We start from the raw sequence: 27,529 nt of genomic DNA on the forward strand, positions 1-27,529 counted from the left end.
TTGGTGCTTGTTCCTGTAGCCAAGACAAAATAAATCTTAATAAAATTTATCAAGAAATTTTAAAATAACTAGAAAAATCTTCATATTTTTACAGTGTTTTGTAAAACAAGATGAATTACATTTATACAAAGAAAAAATATTTATAGATCTGAGTTTTCTGGGCACTAAAATAAGGTCAGGTTGATATCTGTATCCAACATGATCAGCCTTCATAAAGCAGCAAATGCTATTTTATATGCATGTGATCATGCGTATATATATATATGGGGTATACGGACAAATATGCTCTGAGAATCAAATGAAATTTGGAGAACAGAACCAGTATAGGATCCAGGTTTCTAATTATCTTCTATTAAAATTAAAACAGACCTTTAATTTCATTTGGGTATATGTCTTCAGTGCTGAATCCAGCCTTTCTGTTTTAAAGACCCCCCTAAATGAGATCAAACTGATCTCAGAAGTGATGCAGTTGCAGTCAGGTGACATATTCACAGGACATGGGGTGTTGTGGTTGTCTGAAATTTTTGATGAATCACACAGAGTAGCAGAATTGTAGGGGTTGGAAGGGAGCAGGAGGCAAAGGGACAAGGCCAGACTCTTCTCTGTATTGTGTGGTGATAGGACGAGGGGAAATGGTCAAAAAACTGAAGCATAGGAAGTTCCACACAAATGTGTGTGGGAACTTCTTCACAGTGCAGGTGATGGAGCACTGGAATAGGCTGCACAGAGAGGTAGTGGAGCTAATATGGAGTTAAGTAAAGGGATCCAGCATTCAATAGACAGGTGCTCAGTGTTTTACTGTAGATTCCTTTGAAATGCTGAGACAAAAACCAGAGATGGTCACCACATTTTAGAAGCTGCAGCCTAGGCTGGTTGTGTAACTAATATGCTGTACATGCATGCAATCATTCTGCTGCACCAAGGTCAGCAAGCATTGGACAGACCACAACTCTGCTACTTCCACTCAGAATAGGTGGCCACATGTAAACTGCCCACCAGGAATGTCATTTGGCTTCTGTCAACTCCTGATTCATGCCCAGCAGAGACCTGGGAGAATGACACTTGGCCTGGGCCAAAACTAAGCAGAAACCATGCTCACAATTTGGACAGTTCTCGATATTGTTTTTTTATTGTTATAGGTTTGTATGGGTTTGCTAGCTATCATCTATTTACTTCATTATTTGGTGGGTTATTTGCACTAACAGAAGGAAACAAGAAACGTAACCCAGAAATGCATTCTTTGCTGAACTACAGACAGAGATATTAAGCCATAGTAATGCTTGATGGCAACATAATGAAAAACAGCGAGATGTTCACATCCTAAAAAAACAGCTGCATGTGCAGGTGTCTGCAGCAGATGCCTCCCTAAACACAATGTGATAAAAGTGATTATTTCTCACTCAACGAAGAACAATCCCAAACAGGGTATTTAATGGTGGATGATAGTGCAGGTAATTAGGAGCCCCATGCCTTACACATAAAGTAATGTTTAAGAGAGTGAAGCTGAGAACCATCTGTACTTTACACATGGGTCTATGTGTTTGCGAGCAGTTGTGGGCAGTTTTCAACCTGATTTCTCATGTGAGATCCTACTCAGTGAGGTTTAAATGTCTTTTTCCTGGTTGTAACCAATGGCAGCTTGCCCTATAGCACCAAAAAAAAAAAAAAAAAAAAGAAAAACAAACAAACAAAAAGGCAACAGAATCTCATAATTAAACAAATGACATTTCTAAGAAGAAAGGTACAACCTGTTTTTCCCACAAAAGATATATTTCATGCTTTTTCCTACCTTTGGACTTCCTGTCATGGTAGCTCCTGCCTCGATAATGGTGGCCACTTTCTGTGTACAAATTCTCAAGATCTTCTTTCCAGGAGTCTGGATTAAAGTGTTTAAGCAGATCTTCCACCGTGTCAAATGCAGCAATGGTCTGATCCAGGGCTTCTGCTGTGAGCGTAGGGTCAGTCACTGATGGAGAGGGATAGGAGACCCCCTAAGAGTGACATACATCTCAGTGCACTTGGAAAAATAACACCACCATTCAAAACAATTAACAACAATCCTGTCTCATTACTGTCTGACACAGCTACTTTGGGCCACCTCTTGAAGTCCTTAGCTGGGTCAGGCTGTGTTATGACTGTCTTATTTTGCAAGAAAGGACACCAAACTCCCAGTGAAATCCAGGAGATGTGGGGAGGGACAGTACTGCTGGACTGACCACTCACACTCTCCTCAGAGGGGATGGTGGTTTGCACATGTGCCAAGAAATAAGGGAAATTTCTTATGAAACCACTGGGATGGTCATACCCACATCATGGAGGTATCTTACAGTGCTGGGGTGATGCCTTCAGCAGTGTGCTAGGTCTGTTAGTAAATCTGTAAGAGGCAGTTCAGAAACTGCTGCAAAGAAAAACAAAGACAACAACTCTATATTTTCTTGCCCCACCCATTCTCCCCCCCAGCCAATTTGGACTACAAATATGACTTAAAGACTTGAAAAGATGGATTTTTATTCCCAAGAATAATATATTAAGGAATATTGGTGAATGCTAATTTTCCCACTCTTATACTGAAAAAATAAAACATGCTTAAAAAAATGAAAACATTATATTTGGATCTCAGTAATGTAATGATTCATATTAGTATTACCAGCATAGTGTTATCCTCACAATAATATCACGATACCGGATAGAAAATTATTTCTAAGCAGAAAGGGCCAAGTACCACTTTCTGAGCATATATGGCTCCCATTGAATTTATGGTATAACTTGACTCTGCAGAAAGACTGCAGTTATTTCATTTTTACTGGAATTAACTTTAAACTTTTTTCTCAGCTGTGATTTAGAAACACAGTATTCAGAGCCCTGATACCTCATTTTTCCTTCTTGAAGCACAATACCTCATATTAGCTGTGTAAAGATCTGTGCAAAAGAAAAACTAATATTGCACAGTTGTTACATTCTGGAGGACTACAGTAAAAATAGTCACTTTTCCCCAGTAAAATGTGTAATGCAACAGAAACATTTTGTTTGGATTTCTGTTTTTTGAAGTCACATTTTTGGGGCAAAGCCATGCAAAATGATGAAACTCTCTTCTCTTCTGAAAATTCAGCTCTGAAGCAATGTAGTAGAAATACAACATCTAAAATTAATGGTTCTCCCAAAGTAATTTTTTGCCTGATCTCTCAAGAAAATACATATGTTAAACCATTAATCTTTGTGATTAACTTCACTCAGTTGAGTAGTAATGATAGGTTCATCTCAGCTCATGTTACACATATGTTTGCAAGACTGAATCCTTTAGTAGCTGCTAAAATAGTTTTTTTGAAGCAATCGTTTGTTTTGTCTTTGGCTGTTAGTTATATCACAAAACTTATGATCCTTAATATTTTGTTGCTTATGTTTTCTCAAAGAATGGAAAGTCCAAATTATTATCTACAAGAAAGAGAGTAAACTGAAAGCCTTACAATAGCATGGATAAGAAACCAGGCTGTGCCTTGCTGCTTATAATCAATAATAGCACAAGAAGTTTCAGAGGACCCACTTATACTTGTAGTGTCTCCACAATGCTGTGCTCAGTGCAGTGCAGATGGCTCTAAAAATTCATGCCCCACTACAGGGCATGTATATCTCAAAGCATCTCTCCTGACTTCTAAGTGACTTGGAATAGTGACCACCAAAGAGATGGGAGTCCTGGGAAATGAGAAGCTCCTGACATTGAAACACAGCATTGCTATCTACAGTGCTGTTGCTGGGCATATGCGTGTTAATGCAGTCTTTGAGGATACAAAAGAAAAATACACTGAAATACAACTAGCTTGTTGAGAAGAGCGCGTGGCTAGGCTGTGATTGCAGCCTGGCTGTGAACCGGAGATTTGCAGTCCCTTTCAAAAGTGACAGAGGGAGAAAGTGCAAAGATGCTGAAGAATTACCAGCACAAAAAAGTGGTTTGCTCCAGTGACCCAGTGGAGCACAGCAAGGAAATCCAACAATACCGTCATCCCTGGTGCCACTTCATAAGAGATCTGCGGGTCAGGCTGTGAATTTGCAGGACATTTCAAACTAACAGACAGCAGGCATTCCCCATTTTCTTTTCACACAAAAGCCCCTTACTTGAGACATTTGTGCAACCTAGTTTGCTTAAAGAAAAAAGCTTAATTTTTTTTTTTTCAGTGACAGCCAAATCAAGAGGAATTATTGCCACAGCTCAGATAGCCTACTGGCAGCTATATCAGGTGACAGGCCCAAAAGTAACTTCAAAGCTGCCAGCCCACATGCCTCTCTTTTGTCCTGCCAAGAACAAAGCATGGGCTACAGAGAGCTTGGCTCACTGTAATCTGCCTTCTGAGATAGCATCCAAAGAGGACAAGAAGTGGTGAATAGCAAAAACTTTCCATATTATGTATTTCTTCTAAATTTCTTAAAAGTGTTAAACACAGTTTTAGTTTCATGGGATACAAAATTATCTTTCCTGTCAGTGCTACTACTTGAAATTTCTACTGCATTTCCCCCATTCTATTTCCTTTTTGTATTGTGAAGCTGGCAGGCTTGTCAGAGTGCATCAGTTAATTGTTGGTCATACAGGCAGAAGGACTGTTTTTTGAATTCTGAGGGAAAATAAGAAATATGGTTGTGTGTCTGATACAACCTCAGATTAGAGGTTTTTTTCATTCTAAGCAACGTAATGAACCCAGATCCTAGAATGATCCTTTGTTTTACCTGTGGGTTTCAGGGAAAAAAAATAACATCAACAATGTATTACTCATGCTTACTTGCTAACAGCAGAACAAAATGCCATCTTGTCAGCATTTGGCAGGTCCAGCTTTGCCCTTCAGCACCACAGGACCACAGAAAACCTAAACCTCAGGACCACAGAAAACATAAATGTTCCCCTCTCGAAGAGTGTGCCTGCCCTTGGACTTTTTGCCTTGGTATCTTTGGGAAAAATCACTCAATCTCTCCAAATTACTTTGTCTGAGGATAAAAAAAAGGGCTAATGGATGCAATGAAAACCAAATGGAAGAACCTTCTGCTACTGGTTTAGCTATAATCTTCTGCAGCCATCAGCATTTTCACTGTAATGTTGGCATTGAACTTCCCTGCCTCTAAGACATTAACAACAAATTGTTAGAAATAAGTACATGTAGAAAATGAACGAACTGTTGAAAATTTTTTCAGTATGAAAAAAAACCAAAACACCTGTATTGCTATTCGATATGTTGTGCTCTTTATGATGTTAAGGAGGATAATTAACACGGTGTTTACCATATTCGTGATCTCATTTTCATAGTTACCTGATGAGGGAGCCCTCGCCTTACATTTTCTAACATATAGAATCAGTTGAGTTGGAAGGGACTCTTAAAGGTCACCTAGTCCAACTGCCCTGCAATGAACAGGGTCACCTACAGCTTGATCAGGTTGCTTAAAGCCCTGTCCAGCCTGACCTTGAGTGTCTCCAAGGTTGCGGCATCCACCAGCTCTCTGGGCAAAATGTGTCAGTGCCTCACCACCCTTATTATAAAGAACTTCTTCCTTACATTCAATAAATACCTTCCATTTTTTAGTTTGAAACCATTCCCCCTTGTCCTATCACAAAACACCCTACTAAAGAGTCTGTCCCCTTCTTTCTTATAGCCACACTTTAGCTATTGAAAGGCTATTATCAGTTCTTAGTTATTGAAAAGCTATTATCAGTTCTTCCCAGAGCTTTCATTTCTCCAGGCTGATCAGCTTCAGGTCACTCAGCCTGTCCTTACAGGGAGGTGTTCCATTCCTGGGATCATTTCTGTGGTCCTCCTCTGGATGTGCTCCATCAAGTCTATGTCTTTCCTGTACTGAAGACTCCATATCACAGTACTCCAGGTGAGGTCTCATCAGTGCAGAGAAGAGGGACAGGATCACCTCTCTTGCCTTGATCACCACACTTCTTTTGATGCAGTCCAGGATATATTTGGCATTCTGGGCTACAAGGGCATATTTCAGGCTCATGTCCAACTTGCAATCCACCAGTATCCAAAAGTCGTTTTTACCACAGCTGTGATTTATCCTTACATACCTCACTTTGTACTGATAGAGAGGACTGGCATGGCCTTGCACTTGTATTTGTTGAAACTCATGAGTTTCACCTGGACCTACTGCTTGAACCTGTCTAGGTCACTCTGGATGGCATCCCAACCCTTGAGCACGTTGACTGCACCACACAACTTGGTGTCATCTGCAAACTTACTGAGGGTGCCTTCAATCCCACTGTAGTTATCACTGATGAAGATGTTAAAGACCACTGGTCTTAATAGTGTGGGAAACTACACATCAATGATCTCCATCTGGACTTTGAGCTATTGACCAACACTCTCTGAATACGATCTTGGAACATCAGCCTACCAAATTTTTAAACATATTCTACCAGATAGATGCTTTATTTCAATCTCATATTAGAAAAAAAAAAACCTGATTTCATATCTTTCAACAAAACAGTTTATTAATATCTACATTTTGGCAGAGGCAGAACTCAGACCTGCTAACATTAATACTGAGGACTTTCATCAGAATTAGTTATCACAGCGTTTTATTGAAAAGAACAAGCAGTAGCTGCAAACTCAAGGACAACTGCAGATGAAATTGGATTAACTCCTTTTAATTTTAGCACTACAGAATTTTCTCTCCGCTTGGTGTCTGTCTTAGACACTAATCTGTAGGATTTACTCCTCTTTATTTTCTGCTCCTCAACTTGCATCTCCTCTTAACTTCTGAAACAAAGGTGTTGTGTTTTAAGGGAAGCTTCTAAGCATTTTGACATGGCACTAACCAGCCATGGTGTATGCATGAGAGGACTGCTCATATGAAGACGTCTAATGCCACATTGCTATTTCTAACAATATAGGCCCAGAATTTAGATTTACTTGAGAAATGTGAGAGGGGACAGGTTTTTAGCCAGTGACAAATTTCAAGTGCAATGAAGGGAAAAATAACTGTAATAACTATACACTTCCTTTCCCCTTCTCTTCCTTTTCCTCTTCCTCTTCATTTTTCCTTCTTCTTCTCCATTTCCCTTTTGCTTTCCTCTTCATTGCTGGTTATGGAGACTTTAGATACAGTGTTTTATTACAAAATCTTTTTTAAAATCTCACATGAGGAATTAAAAGCTAAATTCCCTTCTCTGTCAGCTTGTTTTTAGTTTTCTATTTAGAACAAGAAGTTTAATAAATGAAAATTGTAAGGAGTTTGTATCTTTTGTTTTTATCTTGGCAGGGTGAGTTTGGAAGGAAGAAATCTTTCCCAGTGGCTGGTCACAACAGCTGGTGGCACACGCTAATTCTTTTTTTAATCCTTACAAACACATTGGTTAAAAAACAGGAGTTTGATAATCACTTATTTCATCCTCTGCCAAAGGTGAATACATGGTTCCTCTGTGTAGGCACTATAGTAGTGATCTGGATTCAAGCCTATCAATCCAAAATAGAAACAAACTACTTACTGAGACAGAGCTTGTGACTGATTCCCAGTTGGTTTCTGAGGCCGCATGCTGGAAATCATCCTAAAGGGGAAAAACCCATAGGAAAAATCATTGTTAAGTCACTGTCCTAAATTAACTACAGAACATAAAAAGTCTCAGCATTCAACATGTCATCTCTTTGAATTCTAGTCCATGAAAGAAGAATCATCATATGTAATTCCTGAATTTTTTTTTTACAGGATAATGTCACTTGCATTCGGGTTTCTCCATTCTCGTTCTCTATAAATAAGCCCCTTGTAAGCTTGCTGAGGCAAGGCCAGGTATTACTATTACTTGTAATATGATACTCGTTTCTATTTATAACAGGATCTAATCTAGTCAAGACCATTACATATATCTTTGAAGTAGCATTAGCCATTTCTGTATGCATATAATCAGAGCGAGTGCTGTTTCCCAAATTGAACCACTACGGAAAGAATGTAGATGTACCTTGGGTACTTAGTCATGGTGAGAAGCAAACTCATCCATTTGAAATGCTGTTCCAACATGATTGTCCTGCTTTTGGTCTTTGTACTGAACAGGATTTGCTAGTCTGTGCAGAGCACTAAATGCCACTAAGCCATTTAGACCAAGAAACATAGCCACCATACATTTACATTAGAAGGATCCTATCAAAACTCCTCTAGGCATTTGTGATTAAGCTGAGCAAGGGAATAAAATTTATATCATCTAACTTTGAATAAAGCAAACATCTAAGATAGTCTTCTTTCCATTTACGGTTAACTAAAACTAGCATTTTTAGGATGCAAATCATCTGATCTATTTTAGACACCTAATCTGGAATGACATGAATTGATCCTAAAAAATACTTTATCCTCTCCACTGTTCACAAAGGCAGCCTGAGGTAACTAGCTTACATACAGATGCCAGAACTGTACGTAGATATTGATCTGTGGTCCTCTGAGTCCCAGCTCACTCATCTGACTAGTGATGGGCAATCATTACTTAAATGATTGGCATGAACATACAGGTAAGGAAAGTGGACTGAAGTGAGTGTATACCAAGATTTTCATTTCTAATGATGGAATCATGAATTTAAAGAAGACGGATCAACGTCTGATCTCATTTTATACCAACTCAGCCTCTACTATGCATTTAAGTTGACAGCTTAGAAAAGAAAAATGGAAAACCTGCTATTCAGCTGGTTCAGTCTACACTCAACTCTGCACTGGACCATACATTCATGCACATATTTGTTATTTCTTATGAATTCAAAAGAGAAAAATGATCACGTAATCCGTGAGTTCATCAATAAATTTCTTCCTTTGTCAAGAAAGAGCAGAGTTGCTTTCAGACACAAACTTTATGTATCCTAACTGGTTTTTGTTCAGTATAAAAATAAATTAAAAAGTCCTAAAAGCATAAAATTATTTATTCAGTATTATTACTCTTTCTCTTCCTTAATATTGTTCCTCTCTCTTGATGAGACAGTAGAACTATAGTGATATATTTAGTACTTAAGATTAGTAGAAGTTAAGTAACCCCGTCAAACTATAGTGTCACCAGGTGATCACTGAAACTGTAGGGCTATTAAAACATTAGCAATTACACTGGACATTTTCTTCTATGAATACAGAAGCCAAAGGTTATCAGCAAATTATTTCATGCAAGCATTTTATAATGAGTAAACAGATCAACAAATTATATGATCAGGTCATAAATAATTCAGGAGTGGTGGGTTACCTTGGTCACAATTTCTATAAATTTGATTGCCCAGTTATTGGTAAGCAATGCTTTGAAGTGCATAGAAATGGATTTTAAAAGCTCATGGATTCTCTGGTTGTAGCTGCCAGTTGCAAAACTTGGAAATCATTTCCTATCTGTCATTAACTTCCATTTATCATTTCCAGAAAAAAGTGTCATTGAGTCCTGAAGCATTATTTTAAAACAGGAACAATCTGCCTCATTGAATGCCTGGAGACAAGACTGCAGACAAGGAATAATTTTGCCTTTGAAGTGACAGCCCCCTTGTGCTATCTAATTGTAGACATCAAAGCTGCTTCTTTAGTCTGTGATTCTTTGAGATGGCTGACGACATGGAGCCCCTCCAACACCCTGAGATAGGCAGGTGGTATACATGCCTCTTGGAACTCAAACCTGATGACTATGTATTTTGATTCTGTGATTGTATTTCATCTGCATAAACAATTCACAAATAGATGGCTTTGTTCCGCCATCACTTAAGGCAGCTGCAGTCCTTTTTGGCTTCTTGGAGCTTTCAACCTCTACAATATGAATATTATTATCTATGGCTTCTGCTTGCAGCTATTTCAAGTAATGATGTCAAAGCAGTTCTCATCATCACAAAACTATTTTTTTCTCACCTAAAAGAACGTAAAGACACATCTATTTTCACTGCCATCTATTCAGCTCATATTACCTTGTGTATGAGAATTTGCATGTGATCACTTGGCTTTGTTCTCTCCTGTACTTAAAATGCCATTAAAACTTTCATTTAAAACATTAAAACAACCCCTTTTTTCAAATGGAATACTGGAAAGACAGTAGAAATAATTGGCTACAGCACCCTGTCAACAGCACTTTTATTCATATTTGCGTCACGATAACATAACACTATACAAGACTTCACCAAAGCATTGCAATTACTGTTCTACAAGCAGCAAAACTACAAGTAAAGCCACCAGGCTTTAACTTCTGATAGAAGCCACTTTTACTGCGGAAAACTGCCTTTCATACAGCTACACCTCAGTAAGCCAAATCCTAAACATGTCCTCAGAGTTATATATGTATGGACATTGACGCATTATCCATGGATCTGTTTCAGACAAAGATAAGCTACTCTCTCCCTCACAGGCTGACACTGTTTGCACTCTGTCTGAGCACTGACGCCAGTAAGTGAGGTGGAGACACAGGGAATACTCTTTGCTTCACTAGAGCCTTTCACAAATGGAGATCATGAGGTCTAATGGCCATGATCAAGGATACATGAGACTGCAAACAGATACCAATGGAGCTGTGGGGCTCAAGCCATGGGGTTTGGCAGGGTCAGTGGGAACAGGGAGACATGAGTAAGATGCCAGGGATGAGGCTGGGCCTGTGGGAAGCCTGCCAGTCTGCCGAGCATGCTCCCTTTGCTGTACCATAAATCCAGCAACTCCTGGGACCTCAGAGCTATCCTGGATTACAGTCTGGTCCTCAAGATACAGACAAGAAGCACTTTCTAACATTTCTGCAGTCCTTGATTTTTTTACACACTTCATCACTGAAATCCAATCTTTTGTGTGCTGGTGCTGGAAGTCTTAGCAGCTGCAGTGCCTGGAACAGGCCACAACCACCACAGCACAGGCACTGCACTGGCAGCTCTCCCTGCACAGTTTATGTCTCTGTAAACTCATCTCTGAAGTGCTTGCCACTATCTGCACGTCCTGCCGGTAACTAGATTTAATTGAATATTGTTTCTTTAAGGAAATTAAGGAACTAAGGAAACTAGGGAATGATGAGCATAACAAAGGAAAAAATAGCACAATTTCATCTTCTCAGATGAAAGAGCTGAGTTCTACAGCTCTACATGCAGTTCATTTGTAGTATTTAGATGGCAGCTTCAAAACACATAACAGAGAAGCTGCTTCTAGAGGTTTGTAGAGTAATAGTGTGAAGGGATATGCTCAGCCACAAAGCAGGTTCTGCAAAACCAAGTGAGAGCAAAATGGAGAATATTCAGAGTTCTAGAGCAGAAACAGAAAGAAACTAGAATCTTTCACAAAAGCATAAAACTGAATGGCTGGGATAGTGGAAGCCCTGTAAGAAAAAGAAAAAAATAGGGTAAATTAAGAAGAGATGAAATTATTCTAGTATTACAATTAATTAGAGGCAGCTGTTTTAAAACTATACTAAAAATGAACTTACTGCATTCAGAGCTATGAGCAGACAGGTAGCTGATATGCAGATAAGCTTGCAGCTGAAGTTATATCAAATTACTCTAACAAACTGCAATCAGGTCTTTCTTATTTTTCTTTTTCTTCCCCTATAACAAGCATTAATACCAATGTTTTCTCCGAACACTGAAATTTACTGGTATTAGATTTTATGTAGAAAGCAACAGATGTTTCTAGCAAATAAAACAAAAACTCAATATATACCGTGCAACAGCAACAGTGTTAGGATAAGTAACGGGCAAAGCAAAAGTCATAGTTCAATTAAAGACAATGCTGTTACAAATACTCAAGTTTCTACATCTCCATTGATTCATTATAATTTTACATGCAGTGTTTTAGTATTGTCCAATATCTATTCTTAAAAATAAATAAAAAGATAAAGATGCACACTTTGAAATACCTTTTAATTTTATCGTGTTTTCAATCCATCACATTATGAGGTTTTAAGTTCCCTATCAGAATGATGTTTATTATCACTTGTCCTAAGGATGCTGAAGGGTACCTCTTTCCTGCAGCAGACTACTCACTGGGAATGGGAAGGCTGCATTTTTCTTATCTACAGTGACGGCCAAAACACCATTCTAAAATTCTGGTGTCTGGGCTTTAAAATAAAAGATACTGGATTTGGAAAGAGTAAAACAATGGTTATTTGTAATGAAGAAATCATGTTGTAGAATAGAACACTATGTGGAGGTCAGTATCTTAAAAGTTCAGAGCTCACTTAACCTGATCTCTCCAGATAACAACCTGTAATTAGCTCCAAGAACTAATGATAATATGATCTTTTTTTGGCAATGCAAGAGTTTAAGAAAATCAGGTAGCTCTAATCAGAGAGTTGTAATTCAGAGGGCTGGAGCACCTCACCAGGCTGAGATAGTTGGCGGTCTTCAGCCTGGAGAAGAGAAAGTTCCAGGGGGATCTTATAGCAGCCTTCTATTACCTGAAGGGGGCCTACAGGAAAGCTGGGGAGGGACTTTTTATAAGGGCATATAGTGACATGATGAGAGCAAATGGCTTTAAACTGGAAGAGGTTAGATTTAGATTATATCTTATTTTACTGTAAAGGTGGTGAGACACTGGAACAGGTTGCCCAGAGAGGTTATGGATACCCCCTCCCTGGAGGTATTCAAGGCCAGGCTGTGAAGGGCTTGGAACAACCTGGTCTAGGGGTAGGTGTCCCTGCCTATAGCAAGGGGTTGGAACTAGATGATCCTAAAGGTCCTTTCCATACCAAACCATTCTATGTTTCAGTGATTCTAATCTGAAAGCAGCCATATTCAAACTGCAAGTGCAATCATATGTTACCTCTGATGGGAAGCATTACTAAAACAGATAAGATTAATCTAACCACATAGTATTTTCCTCTCTGTTTCTTGGTGCAGCCCTATAAGGCATGCCATCCACAACACCACTGCTCTAAGGTCAGTAACAAAAGGTCAGACAGCCACCACCAAGTGTCTGATCCCATGTGTGATACCACAGTCCCTGCTCTTTAAAAGAAGGCATAAATTGAGTTTCTGAATCCCAACTGCCACTGCATATCAGTGGTACAACCTTATCATGACTAGTTAAAATCAGTGCAAAATGACATATAAAATCACTCATGATTTGTTCTGACACATTTATTGCTTGTAACTGAGCAGGAAGCATAGGATGCTTAAAATTTCAAAGTGTAAGACTGTAATAATGATTTAGGTTAACTGTAGTTTGATACACTTAAAGTAAGACTGAAACAGAAAAATACATTTAAAAACATTTCTCTTCATACTTTACTTAGTTTTGGAATTAAACACTGCTGGGGGTATACCATGACAGTGGCCAAGACCCTGACATTTAAATGATCCTTCTAAAAGGTCAGACAGTACTCGCTGAAACAAGACAATAAATGTGCCTTTTTAAAATCAGATGTCACCCAGCATTAAGCTGCTCATGAGCACCCCATCTGATGCATACACCCATAGAGAGAGTTCACAGGACATTGCCATGCTATGCAAAGCATGCATTAGCTTTGATTTTCCCTTTTACCACAAAGGCCTATCCTTAGATGTCTATGTACATAGGATTCTGTTTGCTACTAGCAGCTCCAGTACATATTGCAGGTAAGCAAAATATGAATTAATCAAAATTAATTTTAAATATCTGCAGTCCCCTCTTCATCATTTTTACCAGAATAACAAATCTGACAAGTGCATTTAGATATTAGGGTGCACTGTTTGACACAATCTTGCAGGTTGCCACTTCCAAACCCTAATTATTTCAAACAGCTCCATCATCATAAGTAGTTCAGTGTCCATTTGAGCCTAGCTAGGTTTTCCTTCCTCCTTCAAACTCCTCAGGCTGGATGACTGTATCCAAGCTAAATTTATCTTTACTGCACTTAATGAAGTGCCAGTTTTGTCCTTTTCTTCCTCTCTGGAGTGTTCTTCCTGCAACGCTTCTGAAGAGATGTTTTATCTCCTCTCAGTATCCATTTTATTACGGTAAGCAAGCCAAGTTGTCTTGGCCGTCACTGGGAAATGTCTTCTCTTCCCCACACAGTCCTATGGCCATTCCGAGCACAGAACAAGAAAGATGTGTTTGTCCTGTGCTATGGGGACTGCAGGAAGTACCCCAGAAAGTGCAACCACTGCCTCATTAGTGCTTTTATACCTAATACACCCAAAGACATTCTTCCCCCAGCTATCCTAACCAGCGAGATATCATTTAGCAACAAATGTTTTTATTATTAATCTCTGAGTGACCTCCTTGATCTTTTCTGGACGGTTGCATTTCATTGCAAACCAGCTCTCCGATGCTCAAGGTCACCCAATATTCCTCTCTGATATTCTGATTTTCCAGTTCATGGGTAATGCACTTTAGCTCTGTGTGTGCTGAAAAATTCATTAACACACTACAGTGACAGGTTGTGCTCTTATCCTTAGGGACAAAAATAAAACTGATCATAAGACCAACCCTTTTGAAACTCCTGTTAGCAAGCTCTCCCTTGTTGGATACTCCCTCTAGTATTACAGCAAACTGTCTTCAACTGACTTGCAGCTCTTTTATTAATTGGTGTCTCCTATTAATTGCCTCTTCCTTCAGTTAACTGACTGTCTTCTGCATGGGGCTAGGTGAGCTTCTCCTCTGAAGTCCAGTTAGTTTTGTCATGCAGAACTTCCTTCCTCTGACTATTCTTCAGGCCTCACATAAGCTCCTTTAATAAACAGGTGTGGATTCTTTTCTATTTTCCTGTACTTCTAACTACATTCTCCTGTGCCAAGTGCCCTGTAAGCTATCTAGGTCAGACTAATGAGTGTGCAGAAGCCCTGGCCACTCTCCTCCCATTGATGCTATCTATCTTTCTGCATTTCCTATAACCTCAAGAGCCCATGTTCACTGTATCTCACTCTAGGGATGCAACCCAGGTGTGTGAAGTTAATAGTGTGGCTGCTCCTTGTGCTTTTTGTATTATAGAGAGACTGGCTGCTGGCAGCAATTCTTTCTGCCTCATGCAGACAGTCTGCGGTGCCCATTTCTGGCGTCCGAGTGCACCTGGCCACAGTACTGGCCCAATTTAGGAGCATTCTGGTCCCTCTGTGCTGCCTTATGGGGACACAGCTGTGGTGAGTGGATGGTGTCGTGGAGCTGAAAGATGAGCAAGAGCTCAGGCAGAAGTGTCCCCAGGAGCTGGAAACTATCAGTTTTGAGTCCTGCGCCCTTCAGAGGACCTTGGTAAACTACTGTCATGCTCACTGGCAGGTTGTTTGGAAGCAGCTCCCTGGTAATAGGGGAATGTGCCCTGAGCAAAACTGAGAAAGCTGACACTATGCTTGCCCTGCAGTGTCCAGGTGTGCAAAAAAGTTCTCTAGAGTTAACAGAAGGCAGAGACAGCTGGTTATTTTGGGTCCTTCTTGTTGGCATGACTGATACCAAAAAGGAATGTGCCCAGTAAATGGTTAAAAAGAAAAGAGATAGATATTCATTTTCTTTCTTTCCACTCAAGTTTCTATGTTTTTTTATAGATTTATGCACATTGTATAGTCACTGGAAAATAATCATTAACAAAAACAGCCTAATTTAATTTAATATTCCATTGTTCTATGATGTGGATTTGCTAAGTGCTCTGATATGCACACTCACATCTGTAGATGAGGTGCGGCAGAAGAAGCAGGGGCAATAATAATAATGATTAAAGACTCTAAAGGAAACAAGAAAATTTGATTCCAAAGCTGAGGAGACAGTATAAAAAGGTACCAGGAAGGGACCATAGCTGTCCTAGCAGCAATCCCAACCTATTGATTTTTTGGTGAAAGATCCATTTGTTTTTGAGCTCTCTCCCAGAGGACGCCGTTAAATTCTGCAGTAAGCATGCAGCAGGAGCATGTGTTGTGTTTCACAGATAATGCAAAGCAAAACAATTTGTTCACCCTCCTGCCTTCACTGGAAGGCATTGCATTTTTTAGGACAACATAAAAGGACTTCTATATAAAGTTTCTAAGATGATAATAGCAATCATAAAAAAAGAAAGAATACACAATCCCTGAGGAATACAAGAACCAGTTTATCTCAGCTTTTCCAGGTTTTTGATGGAATCAAAAGCAGTTGATTAATGGGAACAGCAAGGGGTACTACCATTTGCTTGGAATTGCTTTTAATTTTAGTCTAATAGTGAGGAAAACTATTCAGACTGGGCTTTCAGACCCAAATCTATTGTACAAAATGACACTGCTGTTCAAGCTAAATATCATTACCTTAGGTAGAATAATGCTTCTCATTTCTTTTATGCACCATTCTTCTGAATATCAATTATAGATAATACTGTGAATGAAGACTAGATAAAAAGAAAACATCTTTCTCTTGCCTCCTTTTTGTAAGCAGCCTAACTAAAGAAACAGATATTATCATTTCTGGGATTTGTTTACTCGTTTGGGAAATCCTTCCAAACATGGAACTCAGATCACAGTCTCAGGACCAGCAAGGTGTGTACTGGGACAGTATTACGGCATGACACATTTTTATTTAAGTTCAGACTGGATACAAGAGTAATTAAGTAGTCTGAAGATGGCTGTAGAATTACAACAGGCTAAATATTTTTAAAGCAATGGAAATCAAGAGGAACAGTTTATTTCAGTTTAACACTAATGACCTAGAAAATGTCACAGAAATTGAAGCTGGAAAAAAAACTTTAGAAGTTGGGAAAAAAATAAATTAGGTCTTTTAAAGACCATTTAATACAAATATTCCAGGACTACCAGAGGTCAGGAGCAGAGGTAGGAAAGAAAAATAAGCTTTCATTTAGAAGAATGTAAATGGAAAAAAAAAGGTCTAATGCAGAAATCATATTTGATGTTACAGACAGACTCAGAAAGAAACTAGTGCCAGGAGCCTGGGCTGAGAAAAGAGGAACAACATGAAACTAATCTGCAAGCAATGTGGTAGCATGTCATACAAGGCGATTTCTGCCAGCATTCATAGGAATACTGCAAGAGTGTGGGGATCAGGCTTTCCCGTCACAAGGGGTTACCAAAACTTCCCATACCACAGCCTCCTGGGGTCCCTGGGAAAAGGTGGGCCCTCTCCTCACTGCTGGGGTGCGGATGAGCATCTGCATGACCTCTTGCCATGGGCAGGTCTGTGCTCAGAAGACCATGAGGCCTGTGGGTACCAGTGGCTTCTCCAGAAAATAATGCCAGGTGTTCTCCACACAACAGGCACAAGCAGTCCGTTTTAAACATTCTAGTTCTAGTTACAGTATCAAAAAAACTGGAAATTCCTAGTCTTTTCTACTAGGACATCAGAGTAGCCCCAGACTCATGCCATTGCATCCTTGCAGTGCTGGTCTGAGCACGCCAGGCTTTGAGGTTCTTCACCTCCTTCAGCAATGCAGACTTACAGGGAGAAAACACCAGGAGAGTGCTCTTGCAATCTCTGCCAGAAGGACTCTGATCTATGGTTTAAAAACATGAGTCTTTCCTGACAGCATTTCTTGACAGCATTTTTTACTGAACTCGAACTATATTCTGAGCTTTTATTGCTGGTCCTAATACAGCTCTCTCATCCATCCTGTCTGCTGTTGTTCAGGATGACAAGCCCTCCTGAACAAGTCACTACTCCACCAGAAGATTAGCAGCTGTGCAAGCCTCCAGATGTCATCTGCTGGCATTACAAGCATTTTATCTGCTTTTGATCTCTTTCATAACACACCTGGAGGATGTTCCCCCACTAGCACGGAGCTAGCAATGCCAGTGGACAAGGCTGCTAAGGCAGCAAAGCAGGGTATTTACTTCCACATATTTGTTATGGAGATAATCTATAAAGTGAGTAGAGTGTCCTGTTTTCTTCTTCCTTATATTATGTGCTCTGACCACTCTTGGTGGTGCCTAATGGACAGGAGCTCAGATGTGTACTACGATGCACATTTTGAAAATGAGGACGTCATTTCCATAAGATGCAGAAGTTACACCTCATCTATAAAAACACCAATTGCTTTTTGCTTGGTGTGAGGTGCCAACACCTGCAGCGCATTCCCAATTTCTGTTTACTTCTAGAGAAAGCAAGGTTTGCAGAGCATTTCTATCACTAGAAGCTACTTCAGCACAAACCTCCAACCATATGGAGCAGTCCGATTTCTTGTCCTTACAGCGTCTGGGTTCTTTGAAACATTTTTTTCATCTCAAGTTTCCTACCTAGACCTCAGTGTAAAAAAAAACCTGTCCTCCAAAAGTTGTAGTTTTACCCTGATTTACAGAAGTTGAAAAATTAGCCTTAATTTGTCTAGGTCATTTTCCTAGGATTAAAGGTTTTTTTTGTTTTCTACATTTTTTTTCAAAGATTTTTAAAGTTACTCTTCAAAAACCGAACCCCAGTGATTATAACTCATTACAGAAAGAACTAGTCTGCTCATAAGAATTTTTGGGCTGCATCTATCTTAGTATATAAAATGAAGTAGTAATCCATTAGAAACAGTCTGCATTCTGGAAGCAGCCCAGTGTTGGTGCTAGCTCCCAAGCTAACCACACTAAAAATGTGAGACTGCAAAAACACCTGTTCTTATGCTTTGGCTCATGCCACAAAACATCCATTTGTATACTTAAAACATTCTACTGAAATGATCTGGCAACATGATAGAAAAATTCCCCAAAACTTAAAAACTACTTTTATCTTCCAGTGCTGCATATGAGTTTCAAAATCTGATCCTGTGCAGTTATTGTTCAGATGGTTTCTAATTAAGCACTGAATTGCCATCAAACTGACAATCCAGGAAAACAGAACTGCATTCTTTTCAGTATTACAAAACATAGGAAATGTGATGAATTTTTTAGTTTTTGGTGTGACATGTATGTTCAAAATCAGTTCAGCATGGATAGAAACACATGGGCTGGAAAACAGACAGGGGACTGTAGGCAAAAGAGTATAACAACAACTCAAGCACTTGGCCTGAGGAGATGTTTAGTGCAGTAGCACAGAGCTCAGTATCAGACAGGAGTTTATTTCATGCAACAATTTTTTTTAATAAGATTTATCTCATCAAGTTTAAAGTGAATAGGAGCCCTGTGACTAATAAAAGATGAGTGTGAATATGCATGTGTAAGGAAAAATCAGAAACAGTCTGTGACAAATCTGTCATCTACACTGTTATGAAGATACACGTGGACTTTTATAATGTGCTTGGAGTAAAACAGAAGGCTGCAAATTTAATAGAGAAGTACGTGTTAAAAAATCTAAATCAGATTTATGCAATGCTATGACTGTCTTTGGAAAAATTTTGCATAGCATCAAGGTCATTTGAGCTAGAAGCAATGTGCTGGGAACAGAACAGTGCAGGCTTGCAAACACAGGGGCTTGTTCAGCATGGGGGAAGGAATTTTTCTGATGACTTGTGCCTGGAATTGCAGAATCAGACTGAGACTAAAAATTGCTAAAAAGAAGTGCACAGATCGCAAGAGCTACAGTTACAATGCATCCCAAGGAGGAAGAAGGATCAGAATAGCCACCAGCCTTTTCCCAGCCACCAGATTCATGCAAGAAGCAAAAAGCTCTGTGGCTCAACACATTCTGAAACTGAGGTTTGCTGTTTCATACTCTTGGTTTGGAATCTGGAATTGCAGTCCTCCATTTTGTAGTCAGACAGCTTCTTAAACTAGAGAGTATCTCAGGTGAGTCTGGCACATAAGCAAGCGAACATTCAAACAGAAGAGTGATGCTGACAAAGCCCTTTGTTTGTCAGTGTGTTTGGCAATGCATCCCACCTTGCTGGTACAGAATCCCAGACTGCAAACAGGAACAACACAATGAGCTTCTGTAGTGTCTTGCAGAAGTTAAGCTCATGGCACTCCATAAAAGATCTTTGTACCTGTCTTCCAGGTAGGAAAATCAGAGCCTGGGCCTGCAGAGCTTGGCCCAGAGCTGCCACCATAAGGCTCATGAGAGCAGCATGCAGCAGCCAAGTCTGCCAGCAACAACAACAAAAAAATCATAACCCAACAAAAACAATGTCTGTCTTCATGAGGGCATGGAAATCTCATAAATAATATCTCAATCCTGCAAGGGGAAGGTTTACCCTGGAAAAATGCAGCCTAATGTCTTTCTGAATTACAAGCTGAGCAGGAAGATACACCAAGGAAACTGGAGCTCAAAGACAGATCATGCTGACAGAGGAAAACACACCAAAAGATATTCCCAGTGTCATGGCAAGCAAGTTGGCCTCCATCATATAGACCTGGCTAAGTCCAGTACTGTTCCAGGTACCACTGTTCTCATAGATAATGCTGGTAACACTTGAGCTACCAGATACAGTTCCTTTCAGTCTCATAGAGCTACTCTGAAAAGATGAGAAATGGCAGAGGAGCTTTGATAATTACATAACAAAAAATCTGCTTGGATTGGATAGCCTGAACATATTTGAAAGATTAAAAGCTGAATACGGACGTTACTGCTTGACTAAGTAATAAACAAAGAAGTGTGAAAGCCCTCTACAAAAATCTGAAACAGACACCCATGTCAGACAGGACAGATTTCTTCACCATAAATTAGGAGGGAATGTAATTGTATGCAATGGTATTGCTTTTGAAGAGGGGATATTAAAACTGATTATCAAAGAGAAAATGTCTTTCTGACAGTGATTTATTAGTCTAAATCTCCCATGAGGTATGCTCCTACACTTGTTATATTCAAAAATGGTAACAGATGAACAACTGGTACACTTACAAAGCAGAAAATTCTTGTCCTTAGAGAAAAATGAGCCAAATGACTTTGTATCTTTAAATTCTCAGATTGTATGTTTGGTAGCATCACATGCTACTGAATAATAACAAAAGAAACCTACACATCCTTCTAAATTTAGATGTGGAAATCTTAAAATGAATTAGTATCATTTGATCCAGGACTGTAAGTGTTTTCCAGTGATTACAGCTGTTGCTACATACAAGGCAAGGATTTATTCTGCAAGCAATTAAATAGCCATTGTACACAATGCTTTGTTTTCCCTGGTTTGCCAAAAATGACAAAAACACAATGAACTGTTCTAAGTTTGAAACAAACCTGCAGTGAAAACTTGGGCTAGAACAGTACAAAAGCAAGATTGTGCTGACAAGCTTTGTAAAATAATGTTGACACATGGCTGCATAAGTAATATTGGTGTAATAGAGAACATGAAGTTGAGCCTAGGAGCTCACCTCTATAAGACATGGAACATGAAGGCATGCAAGTCTTGTTTTGAATTAAAAGAAAACTGTAATTAACACTTGCTGTGCAGTGTTTTCACAGGTTCTTCAGTGTAGGCTGGAGGTCTAGCACATTTCAGTTCACCAGTCTCTTTTGCTGGAGCTCTGTCAGAAGGAAAACCTGAAAGCAGACTGCCTGCTTTTCTCCAACATAGTCAGCTCACACAGGAGTTAAACTGCACCTTCAGCTTTTGTGCAAAAGCAGAACAGAAACTGACCAACAGGAAACATGGTCTGAGAAGAACACAACATTTCTTCTCCCCTTGCAGCCATACCAGAATTACTTAACAACTCTTCTCAGTGTTGGCAAACAAGCCCAGTGTCTAATTAATCTCCTACAAAATTAAAAAATGGCATCTCTGTTCTCCCTACAATTTTGTACTCTAGAATTAGATTTCCATAAAAAACTTCCATCCAATGTTACCAAAGCAAATAAAAGATATTATTTCACATGCTAACATTCTAAAGTTGATGGTAAAGCAGAGTTAAAGGACAGAACATGGATTTACAGTGCCTGCATTATAACTTCTAGTCAAAGTCTTTAACTTTACGAACAGCTAATTTAATGGGTGCAATTGAAGAAGTCTGACAGTAAACTCACCTTATTTTCATATGCACTGTGGTATTGTTTGGGGTAAACATAAGTGATAATGACTGGATTTAATCTTTCTCTTTAGTGTAGGTAGAGAGGCCCCTACATCTAACATTCAATTTGCTACTCCCCACCTGTTCTTGTGGTGTCCTCCCAGTGGTCAACTTTGCAATAGATGTTAGCTTCAAAGTCTTTCCTAGGAGTCTTGTGATGTCTTCTAATAGGAACTTCAATGAGATTGCAATGAGGCCATTCCTATTACAATACTGAAATGCCATATCCAAGCTATCATTTTCTGTTTGGTTATACAGATTCACAAAGCTGTGACAGGCAATAATGGATAACCTCAAAAACCTTTCTAACATACAGTGTAAATAAAGTGATCGATTTTAAGAATGGCAAGCTGGGAACTGTAAACCCTTATTGTAACCAGTTAATTTGCCCACAACAATTTTAGTACAAAAATGTCTTGAATACTCTCTGTCCATTTTTTTGTCACTGTCACTCATTCACATGGATTACAGACAGATAGGAATCATAGACTTATTTGGTACATTGTCAGTGGTTACTAATGATCTTTCCAATGTGTTTTTTGACACTAGATCACATGCCACAGCTACAAACCAGCAGCTAACTTCATTAATAGAAAAACAACAACAAAGCCATCATTTTGCTGGTGCTATAGAATTGCCAACTTGAGTATACCTGCTGCCCTTATTGTGTGTTCTTATACACTGTGCAGTTGCTTAAATCTCACTACTAAGATGGCTGCATGCTTCTTGAAATTTGCATCTTTCAATTTGTTTCTGCTGTATTTTCCAAGAAATCAAGATGATGCTGAATATGGCTTTTGAGAACAACCACAAAAATAAACTGTGTAGGTTTTTTTTATTTTGTTCAACGCAATACTCTCTTCGTACTGGACACGATGGTCTTTTTCTGCTTTCATTTTTGTATCCCTAGCTTACCTTAGAAAAGTAGGAATTTCCTCTTTGGTCACTGACTTCCTAAGCTCTCTTAAAACTGGTAAGTACTGCCAGCAGGAAATGCAGTACTTCAAAATCTAAGGCTATTCAAAAGGAGTAATGTCTTTAAAGTCTTGTTAGAGTCAATTATTTGGGACAGGATACTGGTTTTGGAAATGACACGCTTGCATTTGTGTAATCCTTTGAAGTTGTAGTGTGCTACATTTTCTTGTCCTTGGCCCCTGCCATGAGTTTGGTGAATTCCCACACGCTATTTGATTAAAGATGTAGTATTTTCAGCAGGAACTGAACATAAACAGGATTGCTGTTACGTTAAGACAGAATGATGACAATGTCCTGTGAGGCAGCTACACTTTAACTGAGCTGTCAACAGTTCAGCGATGGAGGAGAACAAATGGCCAGCTCTACGCCACGCTGCTCTAACAACAAAACTGCCAGGCACGCATGCAGGAGGCAGCTGGGAAAACACAGACAATAAGGTCTATTTTCCTTTCTGATTAAAACAATTATTCTATCAGTTGAAATTTGAAAGATTCCAGTAACTTTTGTGTACTTACTGGGATTTGCTTCTTCTGGTTTCGTATCTCTCTTGCCAGAATATTTCCCTGGTTGTAACTACATTTCTCTCACTCAAGCTTCTGGCCATCTCTTTTCACCTTTGATACATCTCTGAATCCAGTCTCAACTTCACAGTCAGAGGTTTCACTGTAAGAGGCTGATGTACTGAAATGGCCCTACTTTTGCTCTGCTTCTGCCTGATCCACACACCTTCCTTCCTCCTGTCCTAGACCTGGTCTTTCCAACTTCATGTTGTATTTGTTTTTCTACTTCCAAATCATGCTGCCACTAGTCTTCTGGTTTACACAAACCTCTCCATCATTGCCTTGCTATAAATTTTTCCTTAACTGCCATTCTCCCTGTAAAGAGCAAGTGATATTTGGACAACTTCCTGGAAAACATGGAAGATTTCACACTCATCCTTGATGATGTAGCATGATGTTTGTCACACTATGTCCGCCCTTTGGATTTTTTTATTTATCCTTTCAAATTTTAGGAATCTCTGCTTGTTTGGGCCTTCTGCTTCTCTGACCACTGCTTTTTGCCATTACTGCTGCCCTCTTTCTCTTTACAGATTGCCCTCTTTCACTGTACGTGCTTCTTAGATGAAAATGTTGAAACTAATCTTTTAATTAGGAACTTTGGCTGCCCCTGGAGCAGATAATGCTGTCTGTGAAACTGTCCATCTAGGTGCTTTCTCAAGCCAGTTATTCCAGCATCATTGTCACTGAGCTATTTGACTTCCAGTTTTCCTTCTTTCTTCACTAGCTTTTCCTCTCCTTTGAGTACCAGGAGAACAGGAGTGTTCCTGCCTACCACACCTCCTTTCTTTCTTCATAAAACCCTGCTGAAGGACAAGATAGGTCTGAGATGAATTAAGCAGCAGACTGAGGTTTGTTAAATGCTCAGGAACCTTTATTAAATGGAATGCATTACTCCTCTTCATATCTCAGTACTCTGAGATGCTCCATGTCTCCAGATGCACAGAGGCATAATTTCTCTTTTTACCATGCAATTTTATGTTGCTTTTTAAAACACTGTAGCACCTTGCAAAGTCAAAACAATGTGCATAGATAATCTCTTAGATACTTTGTTAATGTAAAGTTAAGAAAAGAATGTTAAAGATTATGGACAAGTTTTATTTAATTAGAAGGGAATGACTTACTTATCTACTGAAAGATGAAACTCTGGCCATTAATTTTATGAGGATGATATGCCTTGAGTGAAAGCACAGAAGTAGGTTTTTGCAGGAACGTAAGAAAAAATGTTTTATCCTATAAGTTGTTATGAATTTTGCATATGGACATTGTTAATAAAAATTTTATATTTAGCATAGAATACAAAACCTAAATCAGAGAAAGAGTAGCAGAACAACTGATAAAGCTTCCACACGTGCAAGCTTTGGTTTCTTCATTGTGAGATGTATGTCATGTTCAATCTTATCATTAATCAAGACATTCTCCCTTCCCACCCTATTCCTTTCTTTTCTAGCCACAGAAATTTACTGAGATTCCTTCTGTGGATTATCTAAAAATGGGGAAGGTGCACATGCACCATTATCATGCCTGTTGTCACATGAGATATATTATATGGGTTTTCAGGCAGAATATTTTGTCTTGGAGACAGAAGTGACATGTCTACTCTGTGAAAGAAGTAACAAGCTAAAACAAAATCAAAGCAGTTTTCATGCAGCTTTTGGGCTGGATTCAGCCCTGGGGCCAGTGATAAAGAATCAATCCTCCTCTATGGTCTTTATGAATCTGGAGACTGAATCTTCTTGCTATCATATTAACTCTTACATAGAAATCTGCTTATGGACTTATTTAAAAATCTGCATGTTGCATTATTAAATATATACACATTGTACAAAAGAGGGAGCCACTCAATACAAAATGATTATGAATATAACTGTCATAATCAGCTTTTATTCTTTGAACTTTTGGTGTATTATTGTGAGCTTAACAGCCAAGTACCAAATAGATTAAATCTAGCATTTGAACTGGTCAGCATTTTTTTGCATGTGAAAGTCATTAAATTTTATTAGTCTGCCTGTGCTGTTTTAACCCACTTTGTGACCAATGTTCTTTTTTGACCACAAGTAGTGAACTATACCCCGAATGTCTGGCAGAATGTTGTTTTTCTCAGATCAAAAAAAAAAGCTCACCATTTTCATTTTTTTTAAGACTTCTTCACGCAGGAAGCATCATTATAAACAGGACAAAAGTATTTAGGATCTAGCACATTGATGCACATTTTGACATGTAAACATATCATGGGAAAACTTCTATTTATACATCCATACACTCATAATTTTTGGTTTACAATTCACAAATAAGCAAAGATTGTTCTTAATGATATGTAATATTTTCTGGTCACAAATCATACCAGAAACAAAAGAAAAAGCTCTTATGTTTTTTGTATACATCTGTAAAAAATGTATATGTAAACATTTGTTTTTTACCTTGTATGTTTATACACATGTATGTTTCAAGCTTTCCTGAAGCACTTATTTACAACAATGACCCCAGTCCCAGTTCCAAAATATGGATTTAATTTAAGACTAACGAAAGGATTAGCAAAGTAATAACAATTTACTGTGATAAACATATAACAAATATGGGCCTCTTCCAATAAACTTAAAATTATTGTTTTAATTAGGAAATGGAATCCAACATTTTCTAGTTGTCTCATTAAAATGAAATTAGATGCAGGGCACGGAATTTTAATTCAGAACATTCATTTTTATTGTTGGAGCACATTCCTGAATTAGTTCCTAGATTATTTTAGTAAATGTCCCTGCTAATGTACTTGTAAAGTGTAGGGTCCAGTCTTGTTAACATTCTCTTTCAGAATAAGGACATTGGAAGTATTTCATTTCAGAAGGAAAAATAGGATTGTTCACAGTGACCTCAAGGATTATTTCCATGTGTAATTTAATTTAAATTTCTACATCTCAAACTAATTGACATTGTATTCTTAGTAATTACCAATATCAACTTGCTATGCTACACGGATGATCCCTCAGCTGTAACTGAATTGAAAGCAAATGTAGAATGAAATTTTACATCTGTGAAGATTTGGAAAATTCACATGACCTGCTTTGAGGTGTGCCAGGGGCCCCTCTCCTGACAATGCCTACCTCTTCCTCAGCAGCTGTGTAAGTAAACTAAGATAACTTACTTTCTTCTGTGCCACATAAAGTGTTTGCTGTGAAACACTATGTCCACAGAGTAAGTGTGAGAAAAAAAGATGGGTACATCTCAATGCTTTGTATATCATAAATTAATGTTTCTAAGATAACTCTCTGAAGAAGAGCAAAATATATTTGAGAAGTAAGCACTTTAAGTGGTAAGGGCAGGGAAGAATTTCAAACAAATTTGGAGTTCAGTAAGGCTCATAGATTCATAGATTCATAGATACATTAGATTGGAAAGGACCTAGAAGATCATCTAGTCCAACCATCCTCCTATCACCATCCCTACCCACTAAGCTACTAAATCAAATCCCTTAGCACCTCATCTAAACGCTTCTTGAACAGCGCTAGGGATGGTGCCTCAACCACCTCCCTAGGCAGGCCATTCCAGTGCCTGACCACTCTTTCAGAGAAAAAATGTTGCCTCAAATCTAATCTAAATCTTCTTTGGCACAACTTGTGGCCATTCCCTCTTTTCCTGTCATTATTTATCAGGAAGAGGCTGACCTCCTCCTCACCACAACCCCCTTCAGGAAGTGGTAGAGTGCAATAAGGACTTCATGCCTAATAGCCATTCTGGGCTTGCTCCAGACCTTTTCTGCTCTCGAACTGTGAAGCTTGAAGGAAAAGACGATTTTTAAAGATCTTCAAGGGAGACATTTCTCCATGTGGGTACTCAGGTTATGCCAACAAACTGCACAGATACAGGAGGAGGCCTTGGATGTAAAATACCCCTAGATGCAAGCCACCAGCTGTGCATACTTACCTACTTCTGTACCATCACAGACCATCACAGAGTCCTTGCCATAGCAGGAAACTTCTGACTCATTCAGCTTAGGATAAGTGGTTGGACACAATAAGCTCAATAAAAAGCTCCTGGAATCTGCTCTATACTGGAGCTTCAACCCCCAAGGAGTCAAATGGCTACATTGGGAAGGAGTAGATTAGGAAAAGCTTCTTCACCAGAGGGCAGTGGGAGTGGAAGAGGCTCCCCAGGGCATTGGTCATGGCATAGAGCTGCCAGGGTTCAGAAGTGTTTGAATAACTCTCTCAGACAAAGGGTTTGAATTTTGAGTGAACCTGAATGGAGTGA

The 27,529-nt window shown here is 39.0% G+C and overlaps 1 protein-coding gene across 2 annotated transcripts in view; it reads right to left on the reverse strand.

Moving 5' to 3' along the window:
* PDGFD (platelet derived growth factor D) overlaps positions 1 to 27,529 on the reverse strand; it is a 144,822-nt gene that overhangs the window by 24,568 nt on the left and 92,725 nt on the right. For both annotated transcript variants that reach the window (XM_065730037.1, XM_065730036.1), the window contains exons 4-5: positions 7,472 to 7,531; positions 1,790 to 1,991 (exon numbers count right to left, since the gene is read on the reverse strand). In XM_065730037.1, the coding sequence (XP_065586109.1) occupies positions 1,790 to 1,991; positions 7,472 to 7,531 (262 nt within the window). The remainder of the gene's footprint in view (positions 1 to 1,789; positions 1,992 to 7,471; positions 7,532 to 27,529) is intronic.

Source organism: Cyrtonyx montezumae, unplaced genomic scaffold (assembly GCF_038088225.1).
Source record: "Cyrtonyx montezumae isolate F1298 unplaced genomic scaffold, pur_monq_1.0 scaffold_12, whole genome shotgun sequence".
NCBI lineage: Eukaryota > Metazoa > Chordata > Aves > Galliformes > Odontophoridae > Cyrtonyx > Cyrtonyx montezumae.